This window comes from Thunnus maccoyii, chromosome 20, assembly GCF_910596095.1.
Source record: "Thunnus maccoyii chromosome 20, fThuMac1.1, whole genome shotgun sequence".
NCBI lineage: Eukaryota > Metazoa > Chordata > Actinopteri > Scombriformes > Scombridae > Thunnus > Thunnus maccoyii.
Window position 1 is genome coordinate 22256067 of NC_056552.1, and position 16087 is coordinate 22272153.

The 16087-nt window shown below is 40.4% G+C and overlaps 1 protein-coding gene across 20 annotated transcripts in view; it reads left to right on the forward strand.

Moving 5' to 3' along the window:
- Window positions 1–16087, forward strand: part of cacna1g (calcium channel, voltage-dependent, T type, alpha 1G subunit) — a 271804-nt gene that overhangs the window by 97949 nt on the left and 157768 nt on the right. For all 20 annotated transcript variants that reach the window (XM_042397382.1, XM_042397395.1, XM_042397393.1 and 17 more), the window contains one exon: window positions 9769–9880. In XM_042397382.1, coding sequence (XP_042253316.1) covers window positions 9769–9880 — 112 coding nt within the window. The remainder of the gene's footprint in view (window positions 1–9768; window positions 9881–16087) is intronic.

Consider the following 16087-nt stretch of genomic DNA (forward strand, 5'->3'; position numbering starts at 1 on the left):
AGGTGTTCGATGCCTCCTGATCTATCTCTTCCCCTGGTTATACCACCTACTGGCAAACACCAAGGTATAAATATGTAGAGTAATGGACCTAATAGGGTTCAGATGGTCCTTGGTGGCTTATCAGGCCACTGCTACATGCCTAATTCTGTCTACCAAATGTAGTCATTCCCAACCCTGCTACTGTGGATTTTGGCATCTGCAATGAAAGCATTCATTGAAGAATGGATAGCTCGAGCAAAAGAGAGAGTGGTAAAGTTAGGGATATGCACACTGATCAATAGCAGTTTCATTTTCACCTCCTCAGAACAGGAAGACATCCAGAGAACAGTGATCTATTTACCTGATAAAGTGGCATTTCTCAACTTGGGACTTGCAAACACAGACAAATACATGTAGACATGTGAAAGCACTCATATATGAGCACACATGCACACATTTATGCACAATGACAGTGATGGATCGTACGTTACAAAGGGCTGCAGCAGTCGCCCTCAATATTTCATGAACATCCTTCCTCTTTCTGTTCTCTTTCCTCCTTTTTTAAAATTGTATTCTGGCATGTTCAGATTTCTTCCTCCCAAAAAAAGTTTCATTTTTGTCAGTCTCCTCCCAGAAAATAGCTAGGGTAAGATGGCACAGACAGAAAAGTGAAAGGAGAGGGAATGGAAAGTTATCAGAGAGGGGAAAAAAGCTTTGAGAGATTTGGAGAAAGGCGGGATTGATGGGAGATGAACAGCAAAGGTGAGGCAGCAGCAACTATCTGACTTGAAAGATAAACCCCACCCTCCTTCCTGTTTTGCACACCTTCACATATAGTTGCTGTGCTTTTTGGCTTTGTAAAGTTTGCCCTCTGAAGAGAAGGCATTGTACTTTTGAGGAACAAACACCAAAAAGGGGGGGGGGGGGGGGGGGTGTCATGAGTGGTAAAAGAAAGAAAAAGGTTTATAAAATAGTGAGGCTGCTGAAGAGAAGCAGAACTAAGATAGGAGAGACAGTGACTTTAGTGTTGGCATTCCTTTTCACGGCTGCCATTTTATAATCATCTCCCCAATGGTTTCCTGTCTTCAGACGTGAAAAACATCAGTTACAGTCACTCTCTCAAACTAACTTCTGGCTGAATCCAATCCAGTCTGGACGTTATGGGCACATACACAAAGCTGTTGAAATCTAGACTGTCTTCCCATAAAAAAACATTGTTTTTTCGTTGTTTCAGCAAATGCCCAAAAACGAGTTGTAGTGGTTGTAGGAATTATGACTCTTGTCTGTTGGTAGCAAAGGTGGAAAAAGAGGCACGTCTTTATAGTGCCACAAAGTCTGCAGAGGGTGGAGATTGGGATGGTTGGATGGGGCAACAAAACCTCGTACTTTGGCACAGGAGATTGATGTTCACTTCATATTTCCTTCCAACATCAAGTTGGTTTCTTTAAACCATGACCATGATCTGTTCCTATCCCTGACCGAGTCGTTTTTAAACCCAACCAAACCTTAACCATAGAGGTGTCAGATCAGAAAACTTAATTTTTTGCAAAGGTCATTTGTAATGGTTGTTGAAGACCAATGATGACAAATGGGTCTCGTTTAATTTGGAGGACTTGTTGCCAAACCCACCATTTATCAAGTCCACGGGTGGGAAAATATCTATGGACTTTGTGCTGACCACTAGTGTGTATACTCTAGGTTCAGTCTGGATGTGATGAACTAATATGTTAATTTATGTAGTGAGGCTTAGTATCATGCACAAATTGCCAAAGCAAATTCCATGCAGAACCGTTCAGAGAAATACTCTGAGATGGATTACATAGTCAGAGACGAGGTTGGATTACTAACCAGACAGAACTGGCAGCTTCTCTGGGGTCACTAAGGAGAGCCCAGTTCTCATGTCCAGAAGATGGACTCTTTACATCTTTTCTTTTCACCTTCTCTTTCTCATTCCTCCCCTCATCAGATTACCAATAATTAATAAATAAAAGACCAAAATCCCACATTTCTCGGCTGTCTTACCCTCTTTTCTCACCTTGACCTATTCGACCTTTTCTTCTTTTCCTTTCTTTATCCCTGCTTCTCATGTCCACCTTACCATATCTGCCTTTTCTTCCATCTGTCCAATTCTTCCTGCTGTTCCAGTCCAACCTGCCCTTTCCAGCAAGCCTCACTGACAGCTTTTAATGGGGGGACACACACACGTTGTGACGTACAGCTGAATGTCACTGCACCTGTCCCACCACCAGTTGCCATCAGCTGCTTCCCCAGCCTAGACTCTTTGTGCTCGTTGGTGCGGGACCTGGCCTTTGTGCCATGTTTGAACTTCAGGGCAGACTGAGTTTTAATCAAGAAGAGATGCCTGTGCAAATCCTCTGAAAGAATCCTCTGTGCTTTGGTCTTAATTCCTTTCACGACCTTAATGTGGAGTTGTAAAGCCAGAATTTCACCAGGTTGCATCAAGCAGGCAGTCTTACATACTGTGCAGACCAATCGGTATTCACCCTCTTGTAGCATGAGCTCATACATGTTTTGGAATTCCAATCAGCATTTTTGGAGTATTGAATTTTTAAATAAAAAAAGATGCATAACATGGAATAGAGTTAGAAATCACAAATCCTTGATAATTACTGTTCTTTGTTTATTACAAAGATTTACAGTCACTGATTATGTAGTTAAAGCAGAACACTGATTTCACACATCAAGTGTGTTTCCAGGTGTTGGGGAGTACTACTGCATATGTCAAAAAGTAGTATAAAGCCTTTTGTGGCTCCAGAGGGAGCTCTGTGAAATATGATAAATTGCTGAAAGCGATGGGACTGAGTCAGCATCAGTTGGAGCTGAAGACTACAAGTTTGAAAATGAAAAAATCTGGGGGTGTGGAGTTAGAAAGAAGTGAGGTTACCAGACCTCTGCAGCCCGCTCCTCATCTCTGCTTGAAGCTAGCAGCTCCAGGCTACATTAGCCGCTACTAGCAAAAGACACCTGAATCTCAGACCGAACTGCAGATTGAATTGCATTGTGAGTAAGGTAGTCATCAGGTTTTGATGAGGAAGTGTGGAATAAAAAAAAAAGATAACTCTGATTCTGCTGCATCGATTTTGAAATTAATATGCTATATATCCCTGCTGAGCTGACATGGTGCTTTCAGGAAGGGGAGCTCAAATGAAAAAGGCTCTTGATTTGGTAAGACTAATCATTGCAGTTGGGGGTTCGGTTAACAAGATTTGGGAGTGTGGTGAGGTGGCAATTCACTTTAAACATTCACTGATTGTTCTGGTTCCTGTCTGTCAGGGAAGAATTGATTGAACTGATACAACAGCTCCTGGTGTTACCGTAGCATCACATCATGCACGGCCCCTCAGTGAGAGACATAGATTTACAGAAGGAGTGTATGTAAAGCCGAGGCTGTGTAGTATGTTTGTAGCTGGGCAGAGCAGAGATAGATGCAGAAACACGTCCTGTGTGAGTTATAGTAAACACAATGAATAATATCTATTCAGAAAGGCTCATCTGTATTGATCGCCCTCGGACTGTGTGCTCCTCATCTCTTCCTGCTGGGGATTCATTTCCCCACTCTCATGAAAAAAATAAGAGCTAGAGAGAAGTTGATGAGACGAGTTGAAACTTTTTAAGACCAAACTTTGCTCTTTTGAATCCATTAATTCTCCCTTCTTACCTTATCTCTCCCTCACACACACACGGCTGCACACACACACACACACACACAGCTGCACACACACACACACGCACACATGCACACACTGTTTCTTTTTGTTGCTTGTGTCCTGGTGTCTGGTGTCAGATCATTAGTGGACAGAATCAGAGTGAATCAGCAGTGTGATGCGGGGAGGCAGAGGAGGACTTGCATATTGTTTTCCCTTCATTAGGCAAGAAGAAAGGGACTTAAGACGTGTGTGTGTGTGCATGCATTGATGTGTGTGTGTGTGCATGCATTGATGTGTGTGTGTGTGTGTGTGAAGGCAGAATAGAACCCATGAGAGCAGAGCAGAGAATACTTTTTGAGGTGTTGATGAGTTTGATAATGCTGCCTCTCTGATGAAAGCATTGTTGTATGCATCTGCATGTCTGTGCGTTCGTGTGTGTTTGCAAGTGTGTGTGTGTGTGTGTTTGTGGTGTAGAGCGAGCTTCTTGCTTTCAGAACTTTGACAGAGCATATCCTTGTGTATCTTTCCCCTAATTGAATCCATCCCTCAGGGCGTCACCGCTTGTTTATATGCTGACACCATGAAGGTGTGTGCGCGTGTGTGTGTGTGTTCACGTTGAAGGCAGAACGCCGCAAACACTCTCCCTTTATTGTTTAATTATAGCCCACCAGCTGGAGAGACAGAGGAGGAAAATGAGGGCAGGAGAAGAAGAGTTATTGATTAAATCAGTCAGATTATTCATATTTAATGTTTTGCTTTGTCTCCATCCCTCTGCTCAAGCCCTCCTCATCTCGCTTCATCAGGATTTCTCTCTTTTAATAATTTCCCTTTATTCAGTTGTGAGACCGCCAGTAAACAATACATTTCATATATTTCATCAGTCGACAGGGTCTGAAGTACACCAGTAAAACCTGTCTGCCTTTTACACGTGTGCCCAAGGGCAGCGATCGAGGCTGCCAGGATCACAGGACTTTACTCATCTGCCTTTAAAGAATCTTTCCTTGCCTTGTCAGTTGTAGTGAGAGATGAAATTCTGCTTCCTTTCTAGGCTATTTATTTATATATTTCCCCTTTTATTCCTCTTTGCTAATGTTGTTTTTCAGCTTTGAAAAGTTGTAAAGTTGCCCGATGTCCTCAACAATCTATCTTTTAAGTCAGAAAATACAAGTTCTGTGCATTGTGCAATATTAGCTTATCCTTTAGAGTGAGTCTGTGTAACTGTTTCCACTGTGGTAACAAGTCACAATGACAAAATGATGTCAAATGTTAGATGACTAATAAATATTAGTCACACAGCAATGTCTATCTAAAGTATGCTAACATTAGCCACCAAAAGCAACTGGCAACTACTAGAGCACATATGGCTATAGCAGCAAAAAAAAAAAAAAATTGGCCATTTGAGGGCAGCAGCAAAGAGCTCTAAACACAATACTGATATATTATAACGTTGAAGAGAGAGTGGAGCTGCAGAGACTGGTGATAACTCTCTGTGGGTTTCATCACTATGTTGCAACCCTGTTCACATACAGTACCAGTCAAAAGTTTGGCCACACTTTCCCTTGAAAGAGAAAGTATGACAAAACTGTACATGTAGTCATGTGATCTACAGTTATAAAAATATTGATTATAGCTGCTTTACACAAGGGTGCATTTTGTTTCTACTGAATTTGACTTTTTATTTGTAAGAGGAAAATTGAGTTATTTCTTCTTTTCAGAGTGGTGTACAGCAGCCAGTTTGCTTGCTAGTCAGTCTGCCAATCACAGCTGATCCAGTCCAAGTCCCCAAACCTCAACCTGTCTGTGTCTATTGATCATTACTGCAGCAAGATAGCAGCCTAGCTAAACAACAGATCATCTCATTCTTTCAGCGAAGTACTCAGTCTCTAGCACTAGACACTAATGATCCTAAGTATCAGTATTTATGTTGACAGTTCACTGTGATGACTGGCTGTAGCACCACAGTACAGAATTTCAAGTGCTAAAACATCCAACCACTGATTCATATTGATTGCAGAGAGTTTTTTGCACTCTGCTTCTTTTTCTTCTTCTAGATGCATGATTACTATCTGCCTGCTGAGGGAAGCTAAAGGAGCCTCAAATATCTTGTCCAAGGTCCTGGATAACACTCTTTTAATCAGCACACTATGGACATACGGTATACAAACACTGCTTAGAACAGAGTGTTCCTCAGTGTATAAGTACCCCCACTTTCTATTCCTTTGCCACTTTACTGTTTAATAGGAATCATATCATTATAAGGCTTATATGTTTATACTCTGTCACCAACACGGATATATTTAATGAAAACAGCTTACATAGCCTCAAAAATAATTGGCACGCCAATGCACAGACCTTCGTACTATAGCAGTTGTACACAAAGCTACTGTAACATTTTATAGCCTGCTCATCTACTATATCATCACTTCTGTGTGGCTGCAGGTGCAGGATGGAAAGGCAGTGGCGCACACAGGGAAGAGCTTTGTGCAACTGGCCGTCACATACAGCACCTGAACACTGACTCTAACTCTAAAGCAAACAACAGTAAACCTGCCCTCCTTTGTGCAACATGTAGGACATGTTGTTTTTGAAGGTGCTGTAGTTTTTGGTTGTACATTGTTGTCGTGGTGTTTTCATCTTTATGTGTTGCTGCTGAGGAAACACATTTTCTTGATGAGGAAACTTTTGATTCTATTCTGGTACAGACAACAATCCACAAGATTTTGACACATTTTACAGCTTTCTAGTGTCAAACTCTTAGCTTCACTGTGCAGAATGATTTATGTGCAAACATCTAAGTAAAGTAACAATAAGGACACATTTTTGAGTGGAGGGGGACTTTCAACACTTCCAGTGTTGGACCTATAACAGCGTACTTTAGAGTCTTCTCAAGGTGCAAAATACTCAGTTAATTTGTTTAGTTTTATCTGGAGCCTGATGGAACTTTTCTGAACTTAAATGACATTATCTTTAGCTCTGATGAAGGTTGATGGTATCAGGAGCTTACATGGCCACCACGTAGACAACCCATGAAGCTCATTATTTTTAATTAGCTCCACCTTCTCAGTTCTTTACTGCAAGCTTTTGCTGATGCTACCACTGTGTGTCAACAACAGTTTGTGCTCCCTAAAACTTTCAGTGCCACCACTCTCAAACTAGACGCCCGAGTGTTTGAGTTTTTGTTTCCTGTTAATGATCCTGCTCTCTGTACTGACTGATCTTTTTAATTGCATCCCTTTGGACTCACAGCCCCTTTTGTGCATCCTCCAGTGTGTGACATAATCCTGTCCTGCCTTCCATATGCAGCCATCATTACCCAACCCATGCTGCTGAGGTGCCTCGTGGTCATCTACTCAAATTCCCTCCAGCTTACATCTATTATTCAATACTCCTGTTCAATACTGTATTAGAACTACCACAGTGTATCACATTCTAGCCCAGTATCCCTCCACTGGAATGATTCTGCAGCACATGATTTATGTCCAATGCCAATGTTCAGAGCCAATGCAGGAGGTAGTGTGCCCTTTGTTTGGCGAGGCAGAAAGATGGTAGTTCACATCCCATCAACTTAATTAACCAGTGTTGTACTTTTATGGAGTTATAGAGCTTATGCGAGAAAAATTGAAAAATGAATGGACAAAATTAAAGCAGCAGAGGCCAAGCAATCCTGACTAGTGCTGGGTTAAGTCCCCATAATGCAACTCGATATTGTCTTTTGTTAGACCCTCCCTGCCTAAATGCAGAATCATTCAAATTATGTGCCCCCATAACGCAGGCTTTCGACAAATTTGTAGTCTCAAAAACTAACCCAAGATTACTCAAGTGATATAATTTGAGTATATTTCTCAGACTTAAACAAGCTTTTTTAATACATATGAAATACATATGGCATATGAAATAGGTGGAGTGCCCCTGTATTGTTTGCTTCCTTTTGATTTTGATTCTCACAGACCCTGAAAACTGCAGTTAAAAAGCTACAATCAATCACTAACGAACAATTATAGGCCCATATCAAACCTTCCCCATATCAAATCACTGAACTAAACTGGCACTTCCCGCCACTAAACAACTGTTTCATTATTTTACCAGTCAGAATTTCAACCACACCACAGCACTGAGACTGCTCTTTTTAAGGTCTTGAATGACATCCAAATAAATGCCAATGTCTTGGTATTATTAGATCTCGGTGCTGCATTTGACACGGTCGACTACACGTACTGGAAAACTGGGTGTGTCTTCCTGGCACAGTGCTGGTTTGAATCAAACTTAAAGTATAGGGACTAATTTGTATTGATTTGCAATTAAACGTCAGAGTGGACAAAAATGACATGGAGTTCCCCAGGGCTCTCCTCTCGGGCCTCTTCTGTTCAACATCTACATGCTCCCACTAGCTCAGATTATAGAAAACAACAAAATATCTTACCATAATTATGCAGATGACACACAGATTTATATAACTATATCACCAGGTTTACTTTGGTCCTATACAAGCACTGAGTAAGTGCATTGAACAAACCAATGAATGGATGGGCCGAAATTTTGTCAAAGTTGATCAATACACTGTAGCCTCATGTGGATTTAACTTGCCTCAACGAACAAATTAATCGATTGCAGTGATCCCATTGCAATATATTGATTTCTGCTCTAAATCTGTTTTATAAATGCTGGTGTGACTGAACCCTAACTGAGAACAATGTAAAAGGTTTGATATGCTGTTTTAGATAGAAAAAACATGGGTTTGAATCTTAAAAATATGCACCTTTTAGTCTGTGAATGCTGCAGTGTCTCCATTATTTCCCTTTGACCAACACTTGTATTGGCTGGTATTTTGAAATGTATTTACTGTATATTAAAGAAATTGTGATGAGATATTTATGGTATTTCATCTAGTGCTACCAGCATGTCAACATTTACTATAATAATGGTAATTGAAGACTATTGCACACATATTTGAGATCCTCTCTGTTTTCTCTCCTGTTTCTCTGGCGTTTAGCAGACTGTCTCGCATTCCACTTTGAAAGTTGAGCCTGCTGTGGCTGCTTTTGACCAGCATAAAAGAGTAAGGTTAAAAATCCGAGTTTCTGTGTTGCTGTCCGACCTGCACTCTCTTTTTTGTGGTGGCTGTGAGGCCACGCTGACCCAGCTGCATTGTGGGTCAGCGGGATGAATGAGCAAGTGGCGACTAATACGATAAAAGAAGGACAGGTCGTTTGTCCTCACAGCCGGTGTGCGCACTTTTACACACATATACACACACATAAATGAAAAGCACTGTTTTCCTTTTAGATCACACATCTCACACACACACACACACGCACGCACACACACTTGGATGACAAACAGTCTGTTCTGTCTAACATTGTTAACCAGGCTGGATGCAGGGTGCTGACTGTGGATGCAGTGGCAATCTATAATATATGTGGGTGTGTGGTTGTGCGTATGCATGCAGCCCACATATCTGTGTGTGTGTGTGCGTGTGTGTGTTTATGTGTGTGTATTGAAGCAGCATCAGTGTGTGTTTGGTCTCATCATTGATTGGTGTCACATAGCTCAGGCTGGCGTTTAGCCTAACCACATTTGGAATGCCCACTTCGACCCTGCGGTCAATAAAATTCATGTGTTATGCATCAAGATGTCTCCACATTCACCAACTCTAAAGCTGGATATTTCATCCTTTTCATCCTCCTCTTAGTCAGCCTACCAGTCTCTCAGCATCTGCCTCCGTTGTCTGTTTTTCTGCTTCACACAGTCTCTTTAAAGTCCCTATCCAGCGCCCTTGCTAACAATCTGAACATTTTCCAACACTCGCACACCTTGCAAACAGATTTTGGTTAACAGGGAGAAATGGGAGGACTGACTGCCACTCACAACAGCCACAGGTGGGATTTCCTTGTTTCCGGATTCCTCTGTGACTCATTTTTCCTCTCAGACACATTTTTTGATTGTGAGTTGGACTGGTAGAGCTAAACATGCATCACTTTGTCAGAGGGGTTTAGAAATTTGAATGGAATAATGAGGTCACTGGAGAAAGCCTAGATGAATACATACTTTTCAGGTTGTTGCTGCACACAGCAGCAAGCTGTTGTTATGTGTCTGTGTTATATTCCTTAACTGCTTCCTGTACATGGTTCGAGAGAGCTTCCATGTTGGTGATCCTGCTGAACTGTGTGACCCTGGGCATGTTTCATCCCTGTGAGGACATCGACTGCGACTCTGAGAGGTGCAAGATCCTGCAGGTAAGACCATCTTTTTGAAATATATATTATAGGCTGAATGTATTTTCTTGTCTCTCTTCATTTCATAAGGTAAATCAATACCTATGTTTTTTTATGAGTAGCAGTGGGGATATGAAAACATTTTCCCAGACGGAACGGCAATATGTACAGTATATACATATAGTATGTACTTACCAAAGTAAAAGAGAGAAGCCATGGTCAAATTGTCAAACTGACATTGCATTTTCATAAAGTTGCAGGTCTTGTTAGCCCCGTCTGTGACTTCATTATACTATATGTGACTCTGTGTTTCAATCACATAGCATTTCCTTTACAAACCTTGATGTAAAAATCTTTATTTTTAACCTGTTATCCAGAAGTGGCGTGTATCTCCAAAGATATTTTCCTTATCCCTCAGATAAAATATTTTCTCAATGCAAAACCAATGTTGAAATTCAATATTTCCACTGAGTGCACCACCCACTGCCCCCACCTGCACAGTGGACGTAAGTTCCAGTGAAGAACGGCGAGGCACAGTCTGCTGAAATATAGGGTTCGAACATTAGTTTTACGAGGCAAACATTTTATCAGAAAACAGACATCTGGGAATTCATGAAAACATCTTTTGAAGACATGACATACTGCTGACTAACAGCAAGAAAATCTCCTAGATGTTGCCAGAAGTCTTGTGAGAGAAAGATAAAAGAAAAATCAGAAGCCAAGATCACCTGACTTTTTAGTTCCTAGTATGGGTCAAGCTCCAAAAAACATCCATCTTCTATAATGCAACTAGATAATGTCTTTCACTGGACTCCTCCTGCCTTTCCAGCCTGCATCTGTTAAACTCTACACACCCAGTTTGTAACACTTTCTCTAAAACAAATTTGACATCTCCAAGCCCAAACCTAGATTACTTAGGCAGTGTCACTTGAATAATTTTCTCAAACCTTAGAAAGCTCCTCCAAAGCCGCAGAAAATATTATGTAATATGTAAAATCACTGGAGTGTCTCTTTCAAAGTCTGTATAGTGAAGTCTGTTTCACCGGTGAAGGTTAACTGGTAACAGCATGAAATACTGTTCCCGTGGTTACCTGCAGTTTATTATCAGACTCAGAAAAAACCTGCTTCAGGGTCCCGGGGCAAAAATGTGTTCTTGGCCGCCACTAACCCCCCTTTCTCTAACTCTCTTGACATTTAGAAATCTGCAAATAGTTTTTGGTAATTTGATTTAGCATAAAGATTTCAGGAATATACAATATGACCTTGTTTACAATAACTTGGGCTTACTGTCATATAATTTTAAGACATCTACCTGCCAATCAGAAAGCATTATTTCTAGTAGCTGTGGTGCAAGTGTTGAAACAACACAAACACATGACACACATGACATGACAGGCCTTTGAATTGACAGGCCATCAACAAGGAAAAAACACACATGACAGAGACATTCACACGCTAGCAGATAAGGACAACAAAATACAGAGTAATGCTCAAAAAAGTAAAATAGTAGGTCATGAGACAGCACAGACATTATTCAAACAGCGTAAAACAGAGAGCGGGAACACTGTAAGATATGGGTACAATTTTCTAAAACAATGCTTTTGATAGAGACTACCAAAACAATATTTTCCAGCGTATCTGTCCTCTGCAGCTACCTCCATTTGCATTATCTCCGATAGAAATAAACAACAGCATTGTGTGGAGGCGTTTCCATTAATTTATGGCCCTCCTTTAACCTACCAAATACTAATGGAAGCACATTGTTGTTGTAAACTACAAAGGACAGAAAAACAAATTTTTTTCTGTGTTAGACGGGGGAATCAAGTGGAGTGAGGTGCAGTAGAATAGATCTGTGTTATCTGGCACCGTTTGTCTTGTGCAGTGAAGGGATAATATGCTTGCAAAGTGGTTCCAAATAGATTGAATCAGAACAAAGTCCTCTTATTTTCTTGTCCACTGACTCAGTGAAATTGAGCAGTTGCATTCCAAAATGAGATTTCTATCATTGGGACAAAAAAAAAAAAACAGCGTCCAACCCCTACTACTGTATGCTCTTTGATATTAAAGTCTATTTATAATGTAGCACAAGACATTTACTGATCAGATGTATTTTTAGAATGAAATCATACTTCCAGTTTCTCTACCAGTGGATGCATACACGTCATTTCCTTTAATGAAATCTAAATATTGACTTAGAAGGGAAAGGAAAGGACGGAAACGAAAGGAAACGCGAGGAAAGGAAATTAATGGAAAGGGAAGAAGTGAAGGGAAAGAAGAGAAGAGGAGATGAATGAACAAGAGCGAGCAGAATATTAAAGGTGAATCTGGAGAATAGGATGGATCAGGATGATAAAAGAAGCATGAAGAGCAGTTTGAGGCTGCTGTTGCTATGGGCAGCCTGAGTCCGGCCATCCCTTCCATCGCTCTGCTCAAGGATATGAGATGTGATTTAATTCAGTGGGTCTCCTCTCTGAAGCGCAGATGAAAGTACAGCCTAGAGGTTAAACGCTTTCTCGTTAATTCCTCACTTCCTCCATTTCAATCTCCCCATCGCTCTCTGCATCGATATGTTTAAGAGATCGTAGAGGCACATAACCTACACACTTGTATGCTCTGGTCTGTCTTTGATCTGTCTCACACTGTCTGGAACATACTGTGACTCCAGTTTTCTCGCTATTCACATTCTGTCACATCTTTCTTTTTCTTCTCACACAGTTCCTCACCTTCCTCGTTTCTTATACCTTTCTTCTCCTGGTGAAAGATTGAGTTGACAACTTAATATAATATTATACCCTAATATGTGATTTTTGAATTGATTTACTCACTCTTATGAGCAAATATACATAAATGTACCCATTAAAGTCATAATTGTATTCTATTTAAAGCTCCTGTGTTCACCTCTTCATTGTCCAGTCCTTAGCATCACCCATTTCCCACAATGCACCAATCACAGCTAAGCATGAACCTGGACAACCTCAATTATCTTTCTGCCCTGATGCCTTGGCTGTAAAGGGCCTACCTTTTCTCTATACATTACAAACATTTTTTAGATTTTCAATAGATGTAAAAGCAACACTTAGTTATCAGTTCTCACCATCCCCAGAACCCATAAAACAAACCCTGGATTACTTTTAATGCCAACGTTTTTTTAAATTGTTGCTTTCTACAATATCTGTGCATGTCAACTATGCTATGGTTATGGTAACGAAAAGATCGTGGTTATGGCAAATGAATTGTTGTTAAGTTGGGGTAGGCAACTAAAATACTCGGTTAAGGAAAGATAGTGGTTATACTGGTGTGAGACAGGATGCAAGCAGGATGCAACATGCTACATACCCACAAACCAATCTGACCTTTATTTTCCATTTGCTACATAAAGGGGTCAAATTGGCTCTGAAGTTTGGCGTTGGATGTAAATTATGAGATATTATATGAACATCTAAAATGACCATTATTACTCTGCATACTTGGCTGAATGTCTCAATTGAATGAAATGGTGTTTTACACCATTTCCAAAGCTTACAAGAAACTATCAGTCGGTGGTTAGAAGGTGTAGATGTCACCATATTGTTGAGCGAAAGTTTTCAGACAGTAGCTAAAGGGCAATCTACACCCCCACCCGCCATGGAGGGTGGCGATATATATATAAACGAATCAATAAATAAAAGCAATGTTTTTTTCCCTGTATACTCCTCATGGAGCCTTTTCTCTGATATCAGTCAGCTTGGCAAAGCCAGACTGGCTGATTGTTTTCCTCTCAGCTCCTCAGGAGCTGCTGCTGTCAAGAGAGCTGGTTCTGATGACACTGACAGCTGCACGGAGGTTGGAGTCGATATTGATTGAACGGACTAGATGCTCATGTCTTGCCTTTGACGGGGATGCACAGTAGGCAGCAGTGGCAGACAGTGATAGGATCAGTGAATTGTCAAGAGGAATATATTTTTGCTGGTATTGGTCCAACTTGAAAGATTACAAGTAATGGTAACACCATAAAAGGATGCACCTACTCAATGACCAATAAATTGACCAATTTGAATTTGGCCCCTGATGAGCTCATCTTGTGCTTCCCTTGTCAAATGTGTTCCTTGTGGAATATAGTGGAGGAGTTTTAATATTTGACTGTGTAAGTAATAGAATAAATAGTAAAGTAATACAGTATTAGAAATGATTAATAACATTTTATTTCTTAAAGTTAAGCATCCTAACTTCAGATTTTGCTTGTTTCCTTCCACTAGCCGACACAATGTATGCTAAAATGTTAGCATAGATCAAACTATTCACCAGGAAGACAAGGATTTTGGTGTGAAACTTAACTGTTAGCGTGAAACTTACTTGATAAGGGGTGGTTGATCAGTAGGCAAGAAAGAAAAAGAGAAGATGATCTAAAGTGTCTCAGTTAGGTGAGATGTTTTCCTGTATTGCTGCCATGATGATGATGCCAAAAATGCAGATATATTTAGATGTTTAAATATTTCCTAGAGCAACATTACTGCAACTGTGTCCCACAGTCATGTGTTAGTAACCGAGCTTCCTGATCTGTGCTGTCTCAACATAGCCAAACTAGCATCCAGGCTAATGAGAGGTCTCAGCCAGGCCTCTCTATGGCTCTCCTCTCTGATGCAAGCTAAATGAGCTCTCATTTCCTGACACAGCTAATGGCTACTGTAATGATCACAGGCTACTGTGTAGCGGAAGGGTAGAAAGAAAGATGACTGCTGCTTCATGTGTCAGCATTGTTGAAAGGTTGCCCTCAGGCATTATTTACAATTTGTTTTAATGACACTCAAAAGTCACTTTAACTTCACTCGGCCTCACCATTGCATGGCTGGATAGCATCAAAGGTAATCATTCAATCAGTGATTAGATTGTTATTTAACACATTATCATTTTTTACTTGTGTAAGAAGCTAAATCTGAATTGTTTAATGTCTGATACTGTTATTCTATTTTTAGCCATGTAAGCAGCTGGACGGATGGCCTTGTGGTCGTTTCATCACTAAAGTCCACAATGAAATATTTCAACAATTAATGGCTGCATTTTGTACAAACAATTATGTTTCCCAGAGGATGAATCCTATTGACATTGGTGATCCTCTGACTTTTCATCTGATGTCACCAACAGTTTAACAACGTCACCTATTTAGTGAAATATGTCAGCATCTACTGATGGATCGGCACAACATTTTATAGACATTTATGGTTCCCAGAAGATGAATCCTGCTAAATTTGGTAATCCCCTGACTATTCCATGATTGGAATGAAACCAGGATATGACTGCCATGCAGTAGTTGTCTAATTAGAAAAACATTATGCTTGCAAGGATGCTGACGTTATCACTGAGCTCAAAGCACCCTTGTGCCTAAGTACAGCCTCACAGAGCCTCAAGCACGGCTGTAGACTCTGACTCTTGTTTTTCTTTCTCTCAAAATCTGGTTGTGACTACAGCCTGATGAATATCCGTTACTGATACCAATATAAATATTTTAGAGTTTAAAAAAAAATCTGGTAACGTAAAATGAGAAGGTATAATAAGATATTTTAAATCATAGACATAAACAATAATAAAAAGAACTGCGACAAAGATATGCACTGAGTGGAACATTTCATATTTGTAAAATAAATTTGTTGCCAAAATTTCTGTGATGGGCTAAAATTTGCCGTTATTATCATCTGTCAATTTATCAGTCAGGCTCTTAATGATCAATTAGCAAATACCTGAAAATGATGCAGTGACACACACACACACACACACACAAACCTGGACAGATTTAGGGTGAGATACAGAGGAGAGAACATCAGAAAGCACTCCAGATAAGACCAAAAAAAAAAAAAAGGGATAAGTGATGATTTAGCAAATGGAATAGTCTCAAAGAAATGTCAAACTCTGACTATACTGTAGCAGCTTTAATGTAAAGGATTGTCTGTTTTTCCCAGAGGAGACATTTCAATTGAACACAGTCTGCTCTGAATGCTACAGCACACGTTTAACCTTCCACCGTCCCCCTGCAGCTACAGCACAAAACAATGTCTGTGGAAAGCTAATAAAATCATTGCCAATACAATAGGAACACGGGGTTACAGAGAGATGCACAGAGAGGAGAAGAAAGAGGGAGAGAAGGGAGAGAGAGAGAGGGAGAGAAAGAGAGAGAGGAGTTGGCAGGCACGAGTAGCCATAGATTTAGATTGCTTGCTGAGATGGAACTTCTGACATTTGTAGAGCCAGAGTGCT